The sequence below is a fragment of the Triticum urartu genome, chromosome 7A, assembly GCF_056163025.1.
Source record: "Triticum urartu cultivar PI428250 chromosome 7A, HENAU_Tu73, whole genome shotgun sequence".
Taxonomy (NCBI): Eukaryota; Viridiplantae; Streptophyta; class Magnoliopsida; order Poales; family Poaceae; genus Triticum; species Triticum urartu.
In genome coordinates, this window is record NC_141879.1 from 703,908,857 (window position 1) to 703,924,951 (window position 16,095).

At 44.5% G+C, this 16,095-nt stretch overlaps 3 protein-coding genes and 1 pseudogene across 3 annotated transcripts; 1 reads left to right on the plus strand and 3 right to left on the minus strand.

Annotated features, from left to right (window-relative positions):
* Positions 1 to 683: 683 nt before the first annotated feature.
* LOC125522236 (putative F-box/FBD/LRR-repeat protein At4g00315) lies at positions 684 to 3,425 on the plus strand. The gene is made up of 3 exons (XM_048687318.2): positions 684 to 1,897; positions 2,117 to 2,296; positions 2,856 to 3,425. Exons 1-3 carry the CDS (start codon positions 896 to 898, stop codon positions 3,147 to 3,149), a joined length of 1,476 nt encoding a protein of 491 aa, XP_048543275.2. The 5' UTR covers positions 684 to 895; the 3' UTR covers positions 3,150 to 3,425.
* A 1,262-nt stretch (positions 3,426 to 4,687) lies between these two features.
* Positions 4,688 to 7,103, minus strand: LOC147961823 (F-box/LRR-repeat protein At3g26922-like). Its single transcript, XM_087536928.1, has 4 exons — positions 6,138 to 7,103; positions 5,780 to 5,935; positions 5,495 to 5,690; positions 4,688 to 4,755 (listed from the first exon to the last, which is right to left on the minus strand). Exons 1-4 carry the CDS (start codon positions 7,041 to 7,043, stop codon positions 4,688 to 4,690), a joined length of 1,326 nt encoding a protein of 441 aa, XP_087393054.1. The 5' UTR covers positions 7,044 to 7,103.
* A 1,379-nt stretch (positions 7,104 to 8,482) lies between these two features.
* Positions 8,483 to 9,976, minus strand: LOC147961824 (uncharacterized). The gene is made up of 2 exons (XM_087537306.1): positions 9,004 to 9,976; positions 8,483 to 8,907 (listed from the first exon to the last, which is right to left on the minus strand). The coding sequence occupies exons 1-2, from the start codon at positions 9,946 to 9,948 to the stop codon at positions 8,764 to 8,766; spliced, it is 1,089 nt and encodes a 362-aa protein (XP_087393432.1). The 5' UTR covers positions 9,949 to 9,976; the 3' UTR covers positions 8,483 to 8,763.
* Positions 9,977 to 10,082: 106 nt separating this feature from the next.
* LOC147961825 (uncharacterized) lies at positions 10,083 to 12,215 on the minus strand (annotated as a pseudogene).
* Between the last annotated feature and the right edge of the window lie 3,880 nt (positions 12,216 to 16,095).

Below are 16,095 nucleotides of genomic sequence, written 5' to 3' on the forward strand. Positions count from 1 at the left end.
GTCCTCAGATGGGCGATGGATGTAGGGAGACGAAGACCCTTCTTCTTCCTTATTGGTATGATTTGTTGTTGCTGTTCTTCTCCTTCCTCTACGCTGATGCTGGTGGAAGATCTTGCTTTGCCTGGGCGGATGGCCCGGCCGCGGTGCTGGACCGGTCGGATGACTCGAGTTCTCTTCCTTCCGAAAGGGACACTTTTCGCGGTACTCAAGGCCATAGATGGCGACGGCTGTTGCAGGTATGTTGGATTGATGTCCATGCCCTCTCAGCGCTGGTGTCAAGAAAGAAGGAAGCAGCGTGGCGGCAATTGTACCGAGGTTGAAGATGATGACCTACTTGCAACTGGTTGCAGATCTTTCTACTACAGGGGTCTTCTCTCAAGATTTAAGGATGATGACACAGGGCTCCGGAGATCTTCTTGTATTATGGTTGTCTTAGGATACTCTAGGAGTTTATGGTCTTTTGTGTTTGCGTTTCAGTGTGCTTGTAAGGGTCAACTACTTTGTACTAATTCATGATATGAATGATAAAATTCTTTAAAAAAACGATTTTTTTTTCATGTACGGGCTAATGTGCGGGATCTGTTTGGTCCGTCAAAAACGTTAATCCTGCCGGTCGGAATTTTTGGGCAGAGGCATTTTACACGATCTTCTAGCTAGATGTGACATAGCTAAGCAAATCCCGTCTCAAAAAAAAAAGGTAAGCAAATCTGAATAAAATAAGTAGGAAAGACCCATCGAGTTGAGCCTCAATCCACCGAGAAATCCCCAATCTCTGGAGAACCCTAGACCCCAAATCCCCCGATCCATTCCTACGCCCATCCATCGGCGGCCGGTGGCCGGCGGCCGGCAATGGTGTGACCTAAGGCGCATCACATCGCTCTTGGTTCCTGCTTCCATGGAGCGCACGCGGGGGCATCGGCGGCGAAAGCTCTCCGTCGCCGCCGGCGTCGGCGTTGGAGGTGGCGAGGACCGCCTCAGCGCGCTGCCGGACGACGTCCTCGTCCACATCCTCCTCAAGCTCCGCGACGCCCCCGTCGCCGCTCGGACCAGCGTCCTCGCCCGCCGCTGGCGCCGCGTCTGGGCTCTCCTCCCGGAGCTCCATTTCCCCGTCGGCACTGACCCCGACCGCATCCGCGCCGCCCTCACCGCCCATGATGCGCCGGCCCTCCGCCACCTCTTCGTTGCCGGCATCGAGGTCACCCCCGAAATCGCTGCGGCATGGCTCCCCATCGCCGCGCGCCGCCTCTCTGGTGTCCTGCATTTCAAGAACACGGGGGCCATGAATGAGGCCACCGCCGGGGAAAGAGGTACCTTGAAGTTGCCTTGCTTCGAGAAAGCAACCAAGGTCGTGCTCGATCTACATTCTATTGGCCTCACCCTGCCGCCTTCCGGCGTATTTACCCGGCTCACAGATCTGGAGCTGGTTCGCATACATCTGCACGGTCCGTGTAGCCTCAGCGATGTTGTCTCTTCATCACGGTGTCCATCTCTGCGTCGCCTTTCCGTTTGCAGTGTCAGGAGTCTGGACAACTTCACAATCCAGTCGGAATCTCTCCTACAACTGGAACTGAGGAATTTGCATACCTTGCAGCAGCTCAGTATCGTTGCCCTGTCTCTGCAAAAATTAAAAGTATTCCTTTGCTTCACCGATCCTCTGAATCAAAGTCAACCAGTTGCCAACATCTCAGCTCCTCAGCTGGTGACACTTGATTGGAGGGGTGCTTATGATCCTCGCTCTGTTTTGTTTGGCGAGATGCCAAATCTCCAACAACTGACCACCAATCCTCTTTGTGCATATGGAGGAGATACAGTTTCTGCACGCAATCATCACAGCTTGATGCTTTCACAGCATTTTCACCATATCAGCAAACTTATTCTCATCCTTTTCTATCTGCCGGTATGTGAGTCAATCCATTATAACCAAATTTTGAGAGTTAAACTTGAGGAATATATCATTTGGAATACTTGCGAAGCCATACAAAATTGAAAATTCACAACAATGCACACAAAAGTGGACTTGTTTAATTAATGTGTGTTAGTCACTTTGTAGAAAAATGACATGTCTGTGTCCTTGTCCAACTATTGACCTATTGTATGACTTCCTATGAACCTGCAGGTCCATGGCAACGAACGATTCTTGATGGAAGAGATGACAAAGTTGCCTAACATTACCGTCTTGGGGCTGTTTGTATTGGCATGTGGACATTCCTTTGGAGCCAGCTCATTCCATGTTCTCAAGATGTCTAGCGGTATAAGACAGCTCACGCTTCAACTTGTTACTCGGAGGGACTCTAAGGTAACACTATACTTAGTTTACAAGAAAATAGGCAGCAAGGAAGTTTGTGGGAAATCCCATTGCTTAGCAGCGAGTTGCCCTACTCTTGTTGTTGGTTAGGGTTAGATACTGAAGTATTGCTTATCAAACTTGACAAAAGTAATATACTACTTGGATTCGTGACTTTGCAGTAGGTTTTATTTCAAAAGATTACAAGTCTGTTGGAAATGGCACAACAAATTGATGGGGTCGTATTTCCAGCAAAAAATTGGAACCCTCATTTGATCTTCTATAGCAAATATGAAATCTTCTTTTATTTTTATATGGGTTGATGATAGCATGATACATCAGCATTCGTATAAGGTTTATAATCTGTTGGCTTTACGGTTTTCCATATGCATACAACAATTATACTTTCAGCAATATTCTGGTTCTAGATTAATTTGTATGCTTTTATTCTTTTGTAAATTTTCTTCTTGACATATCTAAGAGTATCCATGCAGTCTAATAATTTCTAGTTTCATGTCTCTTATCTCAAACCATATCAGTTAATCTTAAGCTGTTATTCCTCTTGATTCAGGTGTGCCAACCAGGTTGCATTTGTGCTGAACCATCAAATTGGGAAACAGAGGACCTCGTGCTACCTTGCCTCAAAGAAGTAGCAATCAATGGCCTGAGAGGAACTGAACATGAACTCGCTCTTGTGAAAAGGTTATTCAAGTGGGCGACAATGCTAGAAAGGGTGACAGTAAGTTTCCATGACTCGATCTCTGAAAGCAACGACGAAGAGTTCCGCCAGTTGTTACTAAGCTTCTCTAGGCCAGCAATATGTATGAAATTTTCGCATGGCGGAGGAAGTTTATCATTTGACTAGGACACCAACTTTGCCGATTTACTATGGTTGTCAGTTCAGTATGGCGTACTTTTGTGAGACTGAACTTCGGTAACTTGTTCAAGTCCAGCAACTTGTTTCCAGCATTTCTGAGACTGATCTCTGGTAGCATGTTTAATTCTAGAACTTGTTTCCAGTATCTGTGAGACTGAATGCTGTATAACCTCTTGTAACTTGTTAACTTTGAGACTTGTTTTTAGTATTTGTGAGGCTCAGGTGAAGTAGTAACTTGTTCAATTCTAGAAGCTTGTTTCCATACTGGATGCACATTTGTGGCTGTTTCCATGAATACATAACAGAGCATGTAGAAATTGCTATACTCTACAAAGTATACTTGGCATATACTGAAACAGCAGTCACATACTAGTACTATACAAGTAACGACCTGGTCTGATGCAAACTTCGAATGGCGGAATTTAGAGAGCTCTACAATATTGAGGTTCGTAAGAATCAGATTTGAGAAGAGACTAGTTCTCACAATTTGGTGCCGTGAATTGGTTGCATGAGTTGTCGCAGAGGCAGACAATGGCGGTGCTTTCGGGTGGGTGGTTAGTGGTTAGATGGAAGGACCAATTAAGAGTTAATTTTTTGACAAAGTGAACTAAGTGGTGTGTGGACTCAGTAAGAGTTGATTTTTTCACAAAGTGAACTCAGTGGTGGGTGCTTTTACTCTCTATAACGAGTGATCAAACATCAGCTTTGATACTTTGCTGCTACACCGATGTGTGCCTATTCTTTCACTGGGATGGGACGATCATGTCGACAGCGGAGCGCCTGTGGTGACTTGCACGAATGTAAGCAGAGTATTTTGCACTTGATTTCAATGATGAAGACATCAAAACTTATTGCGGTCATATCTAGCATTCCTGCGCCAACTCCTACTTGGATCCCCCCCTAGCCAACTTTCAGTTCAACTACTAGTCCGATGTACTACACTTTTAAGGCACTAGATAACACGCCGGGGACATACCAAATACCGATGGGATACACAACGCTAAGTGCAAAACTTTGGATCGTTATCATGTTAACCATTTCCCCAGCAATACCAGCCTTGCACTTGGAAGCATCAATTGCTTGCAATATAGAATGCACCCCGGGGGCTCATCTATCAATATAATGCAACGAGAAAAGAGAACATTTGGCGTCAGATGTTGCCTCAAGTGCAGTACTACCTGACATGAACCTCCATGTGGAGAGCAGGTGCACCACTTCGGTACAAGCCAAACATCACGGGGTAAGTAAATTAGAAAAGACATGATATGTAATGCAAAACAGCGTAACATGTTCCAGAAAATCTAAATGGAATATGACACAAAAAAAGAGTACAAAGAAGATAAGATAGCTTATGTTCAATGCCCGAACCAAATCCAAATTGTATCCATACTTCAGTTTTGTGAAATTAACTACAAAGGCCTCGACTCGACAACTAAAACTTACGCAAAAGGTCCTCTGGTGAAGCAAGTAAATTCATAACAATGTCTCAAATTTTTTTTTTTTGCAAGGGAACAATGCCTCAAATGTTAATCTAACTGATATTTCTCCGGATCTGAATACGAATGGATTGACGTGTCAGACTCATAATATATTCCTGTACAAGTACAAAAAGAATGTGCAATTAGTTGGACTGGCATATCCTTGAGTTAAATGTGGCGGAGCCAGAAGAACCGTGTTTTTGTTAGCAACATGAAGCTGATAGAAGCTTGGCTTATGTTTTACGTATTTGGTTGTTCAATTAACTTGAGAAATATACATTGCTAAATTTCACAAATATACACGGGGTTGCAAAAATGTAAAAATCACCAAGATAAATTATTTATATTAAGAATAAATTTCCCTTGATGCTTATCATTTGCACATTTATTGTTCCAACTAATCCAAATACATGGTATGAGAATGCAAAAAACTTCAAAATGTAGGAAGACTGGAAAATTGGGAACACCAAAATTTTTTAAATCACCAAGACTAATAATTTGATTTGACAAGAACACATTCCCCTTTGATGCTCATCATTTACACATTTGCTGTTCCAACTAACTCAAGTTAAAAAATACCGTTGGCAAAATTTAACACACATACATGGAATGGGAATCCAAAAAACTTCAAAATCTTGGAAGACTGAAACTTTGCCTTGCCGTGGAAAGACAGAAAATTTAAAAATCACAAGACTATAATTGACTTAAGAACAATTTCCCCTTGATGCTTATCATTTAAACATTTACTTTTCAACTATATTAAAATACCGGTTATGAAATTAATTAACACATACAACATGAAATGGGAATGCAAAAAGCATCAAAATTCTAGGAAGATTGAAATTTTGACTTTACCATTGGAGGACCGTATTCTTTCCTTGATGTTGATTTTATCAGCAGATACTCCATAGGAACAAAGGGCCTTCGAAATTCTGTGAGCTCTCTCATCTTTTGCCCGACATTTAATCTCGACGACCTTGAGATGCTTTGACACCAAAAATGGTTCTGTCGAATCGTAGCTTCCGTCGGTTTCCTCAGCAGGTAGATATGGCTGTACATTTTACCAAAATACATCGACAATGCAACTGTGCAGGTTCAACAGGTCGGACAAAATGTATAAAACTTAGAAAACACATATACCTTAGATAGCCGGAGGCGGAGCTTCTCCAGACTTGGTGACCGCCGGAGAATGTAGAGCAGTGGGCCAAAATCAGGCTCCACACACCAATCATTGAGTGACAAGATTCTGAGCTTGGTAAATGTAGCGCACAGTTTTAAATCTTTCCTGAAAGCAAGCTGTGGCAAGTGCAACATGTTACGTAGATTCCATACATAACAGATGTCAAATGAGAATAGCTAGTACTCCCTCTATAATATATATATATATATATATATATATATATATATATATATATATATATATATATATATAAAACGCTTTTGTATTTCTTTACAGACGGAGTTGTAACTTCGGTGAATACAATTAAGACAAACATACCTGTTGACGGTCAGCTATGAGGTCTAGACTAGTGGTAACATCTGAGAAGCGTTCAAGGAGCAAGGAAGCATCCTTTTCGTCCCTAATCCAAGAGTGAGCACTGTCTTCAAGCTTGATAGATGCGGTTAGCAAGGACGGCGTGCTCTCAAACGCGGGAACCATGCCACGTTCCGCGGCCAGCTCCAGGTAGACCAGGCTTGGCACAGAGATGATGGCCTGTTTCTTCTCATCAATGCGACGAAAATCACAGTCCGTGATGCTCAGGCATCGCACAGACGGCGACGATATATCGTAGCTGAGTACGCTTAGGAAGGAGCAACGGCTCATCTTTAAGGTCTCCAGGTTTGGGCAGCCGGAGAAATCAAGAGAGCATTCGTCCGAGAAATGGACACCATCGAAATCCAACGTCGTCAGATGAGGGGAGGAGATGGGAGTGGCAAGTATAACACTCCGCAGAACCTCGTGTTTGGCATCGTGGTTATCGGTGTCATGGTCGCTAAGCCGGAGCAGCCGAGCGTGGCACGACAAGGCGTACCGGACCCAGAGGTCGGTGTACCGCTCCCGCTCCTCGTCGTCGTCGTCTTGGGACCCCTCGCCGTAGTCCTCGTACTTTAGGTAGGCCACGATCTCGCAGGCATGGAGAGTCGTCCGGTCGCGGAGGACGATGAGGTGGTTGACGAAGCCGTTGAGGTGGCGGGCGCTCTCGAAGGCGTCGACGCCGGTGATCCGCAGGGCCGGCACGGACTTCCACTGGTGGCGCCAGCGGCGGGCGAGCACGCTGGTGCGCACGGCGTCGCGCGACGGCAGGAAGGACAGCACGTGCTGCAGGACCGCGTCCGGGAGCGCGCCTAGGCGGTCCGCACCGCGGACACGGCGCGCACCCCTCCCGCCTGGCCGCCGACGCATCCCGCCAGGCACAGGAGATGGTGGATCAGCGAGATCGCGACGGCGACTAATCTCGCCGCATGACTACGCGAGGACGACGACGCGACAAGCACGGTTCCGCCAGGGTTTTGACATCTCGAGTGGGCCGTGGTTGGAGACCTGAGCCCACCAAGTGACTCTTTCGCAGCAGAAGTTATCTCTCCCATTTTGCTAAAAAAAACGATGTTTTCTCCCCCACTCCTCCGCATACGTCATACTCTGATCGTCAAGTTCACCCCCTCCCCCTCCCAAAATCTATTTGTTATGTAGCGCCCGCTAAATCGATTTAGGCCTTGTTTGGATCACCGTTTCTCTTCTAAATACCCTTGTAATGCTCAAAAAAAATACCCTTGTAAAAAATAGGCAAAAGTCTAAAAAAAACCTTGATTTTGTTCTTCAAGTCTGAATCAAACCTTGAACTGAGAATCCCTGAAATCATCACCCTGTGTTTGTTAATCCCGGTTAATCCCAGCCCATTAGTGCTAATAGCTGGTTTGGGCGTTGGGATTGCTGACGTGGCTAGGATTAGGGTTAACTGGACGTGACGATGAACTGACTGCGGGCCTCTTTGGGTACTCACATAAGGTGCAGCGGCGGGGAAAGAACAGAGCTTTTTATTGACGGGCAAAAACAGAGCTTCAGCAGGGGAACCAAATTAGGGTCCGTCAGTAGGCGGGCGGCGGCGACGGCGACGGCGGCGGCGGCAACGACGGCGACGACAACGGTGGCGGCTGCAATCGGCGATGTCTTCCTCCTCCCGCGCGTCGTAATCAGGCGGAGGTCGCGGGCGTAGGGCTCCATCAAGGTCGCCCGTGCAAGAAGTCTCCTCCCTGGAAGATACTAGTGCTGCGTCCATGAAATTGTGAGCTCCCAATCTTCTCTACTAATTCTTCCTCGTCCTTCTTTCCATTTCTTATGGTATGAACACTTGAATCCGAGGCTGGTTGTGGATTTTTTCAGTGGCATAGTGATCCCTGCTCCCCAATCCTTGCAGAACTACTGCTCGATCTCAGGGCTGCAATCAGGAGGTTTGAAGCTGCAGGTGGTGATGACTGGCAACCATGATTGGAACAGGGCCAAAGAATTGGAACAGAGGATGCACTGAGTCAACAAGTTCTGGAGAAGAATGCAGAGATTGAACCAAAAATGTTATTGGCAGGTGTATTTACAGGATTTGTACTGCATTAATAGCTAGAAGAAAAATGTAATGCCAAAATCTTGTAATGGCTGAATGATGTAATGGTTGGATGATGTAATGATATTCCATGCTGCTATTTATGTGGTAATTGATGGTTCATTTTGTTAGACTGCAACTTGAGAAAACAACAGGAAGTGCTACTATGTGCTAAATTTCTGGTAACATATCACATAAACAGTAGGTAAATTTGTGAGAACATATCACATGTTCTCAACAACATATATGACATTTCAGCTTACACAAACACAGTTTGAGTAAACCAAAATAACAAGTAATTTATTAATATGCTAACAGAGTGACATAACCAGCAAAAGGACATAACCAGAGTGACATATCTAGTAAAATCACTAGTCCAGAGTGAGAAAATCACTAGTACAGCAGTTTAGTTCCGTATTTTTGCATAAGTTCATCACACAATAGGTACTATATGACCAGAGTGACATAAGGAACAAAAGGACATAGCAATTCAGTAATATGCTAACAGAAAATCACTACTCCATCATATCACATCTTTGATTTTTTCTTGGATTGCACATTCTGTTTTTTGGTAGCCTTCCTCTTCCCACCATTTGATCCTGCTTGTGCTTGAACTTCTCCTATGCTTTTAGCTTGCTGGCTTGATCTGATTTGAGCATCAGTGTTTGCTTGCTGTTAAAAAAATATGAGAGTACATAAGCATGTGAATGCACAAGTGATTAAGAAAAAGCAAAACTATTTGAAACAAGAGAGTGAACTTGTATTTACCTCAGATGACTTCATTTTCCTGCCTGTTTTCTTCAGGAAGGCATTCTTCTTCTTCCCCTTTTCAGGATTCTTGTGGCAACCTGTCTTGTTGTGCCCCTTGTGGCCACACATGCTGCAAGTAATTTTAGTGCCATGCTTTGACATTTTCTTTCCTTTTGGTGCTTCTCCCTCTTCCCTCTTCCTGTCATTATTCCTAGGCCTACCTGGCATACTCACATACCCAGGTGCTTGTGGTCTAGGTTTGTCAGAGATAGGCCATCTCTCTTGTCCTTCTACTGGCTCCAAGCAGTGCTCATATATCTTCTTAAATTGCTCAACTGAATAGCATTTGTGAATGAAGTCAGCTATGTTTCTTCCACTCTTGTATATGGCACTGATGGCATGGCAACAAGGCATCCCTGCTAGCTGAAAGTAACCACAAGAGCAAGTCCATTTGTCCAAGTTCACTGTATAGCTCCTTCCTCTGCCACTGACATGTTTCACCTCAAACCCTTCCTTGCCATTCCAGAGCACATCACAGAACTGAGTCATTTTGATGGCCACCTTAAGCTTCTTGAAAATGTTTGGGCATATATCACTAGATGTCCACTTTTCACTTTTGCTCCTATTTTCTTGGACTCTAAGTGTCATCTTGTGTCTAATCTTCTCTAGCATAGAGATGATAGGATAGAATCTGGCCTCAACTATAGCATTGTTAAAGGACTCACATAGATTGTTATCAACTGAGTCACAAAGGGACCCAATAGGAAAAAATGCTCTTGCCCAATGCTTAGGCTCTGTCCTCATTATGTCCCTTGCACCTTCAGGTGTATCTTGAGCTAACTTGGCCTTCCTATACATGAAATCTTCTCTATTTGCAGCCTTGGCAATTGCCCAAAATTTCTTTTGCAGAGCATGCTCTCTAAACTTTTTTTTCCAGTTAGCATAGATGTGTCTAGCACACATTCTATGTTGTGCCTTTGGTACGTAATTTTGCATTGCATTGATAAGGCCCTACATTGAAGTTGCAAAAAATATATTACAATAGGTACATAGGACAAATGTAGATGGGACAAATTAACCTAGCCTAAAAAAGTGTACCTAGCATAAAAGTGAGTCGGTCACGCTTCTACAAGGCGAGTGAACCTAAGCAACCTACCATAAAAGTGAGTAGGTCACGCTTCATCAAGGAGAGTGAACCTAAGCAACCTACCATAAAAGTGAGTACGTCATGCTTCGACAAGACGAGTGAACCTAACCAACATAGCATGAACCTAAACAAACTAGTAATTAATAGGATATCACTAACAAGTAAATAATTAACAAAAAGCCAATATGGACAACTATGTGAACAACATACCTTCTGTTGATCTGATATGAACACCCATCCTTCACCTTGATCATTAATATCCAAGTCCTTTATCAAAAGGCCAACAAACCACTCCCAAGATTCACTAGTTTCTTTCTCCACTACTGCCCAAGCTACTGGATACATTTGATTATTAGCATCTCTACCAATAGCACATAGAAGCTCACCTTGACATGCTCCTTTGAAAAAACAGCCATCAAGCCCAATAACTCTTCTGCAAGCTTTAAAACCCTTTTTCATAGCATTGAAGCATACGTAGAAGCTTTGGAAAATATTTTGATCCATGTACTCAGGGTTCAAGCCAACAAGGATTGTGCTCCCAGGATTGCTCCTAAGTAGTTCAAGCTGGTAGTCGAACACCTTGGTGTACTCATCTTTCAGTCCGGCAAGTAGCTTCTCTGACACTATCTTCTTAGCAGCCTTGCACTTTGATGTTGAAACATCCGCAAAGAAATCTTTCAGAACCGTGGCTTTAATGCTATCAATTTTCCATGTCGGATTGGCTCTTAAGATGTGCTCATATCTCCTAGCAATAACTTTTGCTGTGACAAGGTGATTGTCTCTGTTAGGTGCACACTCATGTTGATCTTCATATGTGATCACCTGAAATCTAGAACACCTGCTACTATAAGCACCATATATAGTCCACGGACATCCAGGCCATCCACACTTAGCCCTGATCCTCCCTTCTTCTGACTTCATGAAGTTTATACTTCTAAATGTCAGAAGTCCATATTTTATTAGTGCCTTCCTCATCTGTTCCTTGCTCCTGAAAACCATTCCCAAGCAGAATAGTGGAATATCTACCTTAGGGTTGTACCTAGGGAACTTAGTTTTCCTCCTAACAAATTCTCCTTCATGATCACTTTCCTCATCATATGAGTAATCTTCATCATCTGAGTCAAAGTGGTCTTCTCCTACCACTTCTTCCACATTTGCCACTAGATCTATTGGAACAACACCAGATGGATTTCTCTGAGCCCATCTCTTTGAGTCTCTAATTCTCTTCTTAAAAGCCTTTGCTTGTTCCCTTAGTTCCACATATTCCTCTTCCAGTCCACTGTCATCACTTCCTGCCACATAATCACTATCATCCTCCTCACTGTCTGAAACTGCAGAGCCATTGTCATCATTGTCATGTTCTTGTGTTTGTTGAGCTGCTGCATTACCACTATCTATTACTGGATTAATGACCTGAGAGCTATATATCTGAACCTGAGAACTTTGTATCTGAAATTGGGAACTCAATATCTGAACTTGTGAACTTTCAGTCCTCTGTTTCCTACAGAAATTGTGATTTGTAGGGATGCTAATCACCTGGGTAATAACAGCACTCTCATTTGGTTCGAGCACATTTTCTATTGCGGTCAATGATGATGGATCCACACTAATTATTTGCACATCATCATCTGTAGTTATGACTGCATCTGGTTCTACATCAGTCTCTCCTTCTAAATCATTGTCCATCTCATTTTCAAAATCACTACCACTGTCACTTGCACTCTGATCATCTTGCTCCCCAAAATACTCCACATAGACCTCAGCCACTCCTCCATCAGTTATATATTCAGACATCTTCATACAACCAGCATCATCACACAAAAATAATAGGCCATCCACTAGTTTTTACCAGGCATCAGGAAGTGAATCTTCATACTTTCTTTCACTGGTATGTGATCACCAAGAAAGCCTTTGATCTCTGGCAAAGACAATCTATCCCTTTCAATCTCTGAACTTGCTTCATCTCCACCAACATAGTCTAAAGTAGGCCCAATTCGAACAAATTGGCCACCAAAATGAAACCGCACATGTAGTTTGTCGCAAGGATCCATGATGACATGAGGAACCTGCATTGCCACAGATTTTTTGATAAAATCAACGAGTGATACAAGTACTCCGAACTAGATGTAAGAAAAATCTATTGTTTCTGCACAAAGTAAATGCCCTAAAAACCAGATTTTTCTGCGCCTACAAACCCTAACCAGAGACAATCATTGGTGAAAAAAACAAGGACGAGAAGACGAATAAAAGATGGAAGGGGATTACCAGAGATTTTTCCAGCCGCCGTGATCGTCTTGCCGTCCCCATGATCAATCAATGCATGTACGCCATTGCCGCTGCAAGCTGGGGAAGGAACGAGTGACGTCCAGGGAGAGAAACAGGGGAAGGAGCAGGTTCGTGGTGGGGTTTATGAGGACAGTAGGGCCCATAGTCCGTCCATCATGGCATCCAATTAACCCCTAATCCCAGCCACGCCAGCAATCCCGACGCCCAAACCATCTATTAGCACTAATGGGATGGGATAAACCGGGATTAACAAAGACAAGGTGACAATTCCAGGGATTCTCAATTCAGGGTTTGATTCAGACTTGGAGAACAAAATCAAGGTTTTTTTTAGACTTTTGCCTAAAAAATACACCCATGTGCCCGTCATTTCACTTCGGGCTGGAATTTACACAGCGGCCAGTAAGTTTTTTTTTTTTGAGGGGACAGCGGCCAGTAAGTTTTTTTTTTTGAGGGAACAGCGGCCAGTAAGTTACATGTGTAAGTTATACATCAATTCCAAGCACGGCCTTGGGGGATTCAATTGGGGAATCACAGGGACACTGGGTTGTTTGCGTGATTCAGTCATCGGAAAAAAAAAACTTGTTTGTATGGCTGTGGGGGTGTGATTTTTTTTTGCGTCAAATCCTCACCAATGTGACGAAATTCCTTTTCCAAAAAAAAAACAAATGTGACGAAACTGCAGATATCAGCGATCAGAGGTATGATCTATGTGGTTTTTTGTGAGTGTATAATATATATACAATAGCAGTTGAGAATGAGCTACTGTCCAACTTGCCGTATTCTTGCCAGAGTATGATGTATGTTCATTTGTGGATGAGAGCGAGCTTGGTAGTGAGAGATTTCATGAGCATCTGAGCCTGGGCTCAGAAACGAATATCCGCTTGGTAGTAGGTTTCTCAAGTTAACGAAACTACTCTTGTTGTTGTTTTTTTTTAGAATTTTATCATTCATATCACGAATCAGTATAAAGTAGCTGATCCTTACAAGCACACTGAAACGCAAACACAAAGAACCATGAACACCTAGAGTACCCTAAGACAACCATAACGCAAGACGATCCCCGGAGCCCTGTGTCATCATTCCTGAATCTTGAGAGAAGACCCCTGCAGCAGAAGGATCTGCAACCAGTTGCAAGCAGGTCATCATCTTCGACCTCGGTACAATTGCCGCCACGCTGCTTCCTCCTTTCTTGACACCAGCGCTGAGAGGGCATGGGCATCAATCCAACATACCTGCAACAGCCGTCGCCATCTATGGCTTTGAGTACCGCAAAAAGTGTCCCTTCCGGAAGGAAGAGAACTCGAGTCATCCGACCGGTTCAGCACCACGGCCGGGCCATCCGCCCGGGCAAAGCAAGATCTCCCACCAGCATCAGCGCAGAGGAAGGAGAAGAACAACAGCAACAAATCATACCAACAAGGAAGAAGAAGGGTCTTCGTCTCTCTACATCCATCGCCCATCTGAGGACCCAAACGGCAAGTGCCGATGGACCTCCAGCCACCATAGCCCGCGACCTCGACAAGATTCGGGGATCCCCAACCCCGCTGGTTTCTAGACGAAAGCAAAAGCCTCGCCTGACCGCGAACGGAGCCCGGAGAAACTTATTCCGACGCGACACCACCGCAACGGCCTCGGCAGCGTCTCCCTCAACCCTAACCCTACGACACACCCACCTAGCGAACAGACCCGAGGTTCCCCCTCTCTCCCGCCGCCGGAGCGGTCGACGGAGAGAGAGGGAACCGTCGGCGGCACCGGCGGCGCGCAGGGAACCCTCGTCGCCTCCTAGATCGCCTCGTGCGATCCTATTCTTTCGCGTCGGCACAACTCGCTACTCTTGTTGTTTGTTAGGGTTACATACTCATGTGTTGCTTTTCTAGTTTGACGAAGTAATATACTAGTTGGATTTGTGACTTTGTAGTAGGTTTATTTTATAAGATTACCAGTCTGTTGGAAATGCAAAAAGAAACTGATGGGATCATGGTTTCAGCAAAGAAATGGGAGACCTCCTTCCATCTTTCTCAGCAAATATAAAAATCTTCTTTTTCATGGTTTGGTGATAGGACAATGCATGAGGATTCGCGTGTGTTGGCTGCACGATCTCCTATAGGCATAATTTGAGCTGAATGCCTCTTGTTTCACGCACACGTCATGTGCCAACCATGTTGCATTTGTGACCAGCCATCAAACTGGAAACTAAGGAACTTGTGCTCCCCTGGCCCGAAACAGTATAAATCGATGGCTTGAGAGGAACTGAACATGAACACACTCTTATGAACAGGTTATTCAACCACAATTGCAGTTTTATATTTCCCTAGTGCCCTGAAAATTCGGCAAAAGCTGATTTGAACTCAGCAGACAGTTTGCCTGGTTTAGCTCTCGGCTTAGGGTACTCGGCCTACACCCTTCAGGCAAAGGTCATGTTGTCGAGTACCAGTACTCAAGTACTCGGCAGACACTCTGCAGAGATCTAAATAGGGCATACGACAAAAGAAAAGACACTTGACGGGAGGACGAAGACGGTGCTTACCACGTGGCACATAGCTTTGCCGAGATCCGTCCGACAGAACTCGGCGAAGCTAAACGCACCAGAGGCTTTCACGTGTCATGACGACTTCGCCGAGGTGTGATGAATGGCAGTAGCCTTGAAGCACATAGTTGTCAACCGCTAGCAGCATGGTCCTGCAGCCCAGCTGAGGCGCGTCGACCACCATCTCCACTTCATCGGCCTGCTCCATCTCCACCGCATCAGCATCCATATCCATGGGATCGTCCAAAAGAATCAGCGCACGCCTAGTTCCCAACTCAGGCCAGGCCACCTCCCCCACCACACCAGCCTCCGTACCACGAAAGCGAGAGTGTAACTTAGCCCATCACTCTCATTGTCCGAGATCCTCAAACTCCTTGTCCATCGCATGAATGAGGATTTCGGTAGCAGGTGTCCCCTCAGGGGGTATCATCCACATCCTCTCCTTCGGCTTACCATGTGTGTACACCCTCCCTCCCGCCCCATCCACCATTTCATTCACACTTGGAAACCAACTAGAAATCCCCTTCATCTTCGCCAACTTGATGGCATCGCCTCCCACCGTCCCACGTACTCCTCAAACATGTCCTTCCATCCTGCACTTCCGTCGGCCATCTACACTAAATTATACAAATAGGTCATTATTCATCACAAAAAAATGAGGCCGGATGTAACATCTAGCTAGCACTATATACCACACATATGAAAGATAGCATTTGCAAATATTTCCATGCATATCCACATTTTATCAAAAGATAGCAATTTTATACTACTAGTTTTTTTTTCAAATTTCCTTTCATTTTCTTTCTCTCCTTTTATCAATAAACTCCAGTTCACATCAATTAAAATTGGTATATCGTTGTCTCATCATCGTCTTCTCTACTCCCCTGTCCTCTCATCTCCCATTCTCCTCTCCTCTCACATTCTAAATCACACATGCACAAGCACATATCCTATCAAACGTATCTTAGCATAGTTCATATTGATTGCCATCATATATATCAAATTTCGTCATCCACATATGTTGCATATCATCCACACAATTAACCTAGCTAAATAGCTAGCAAACTAACAATACTCTAACATCTACTAACTATGACAACCTAATTACCAAACAATTAACCCATAATTATTTAACATTTTACCTAATGAA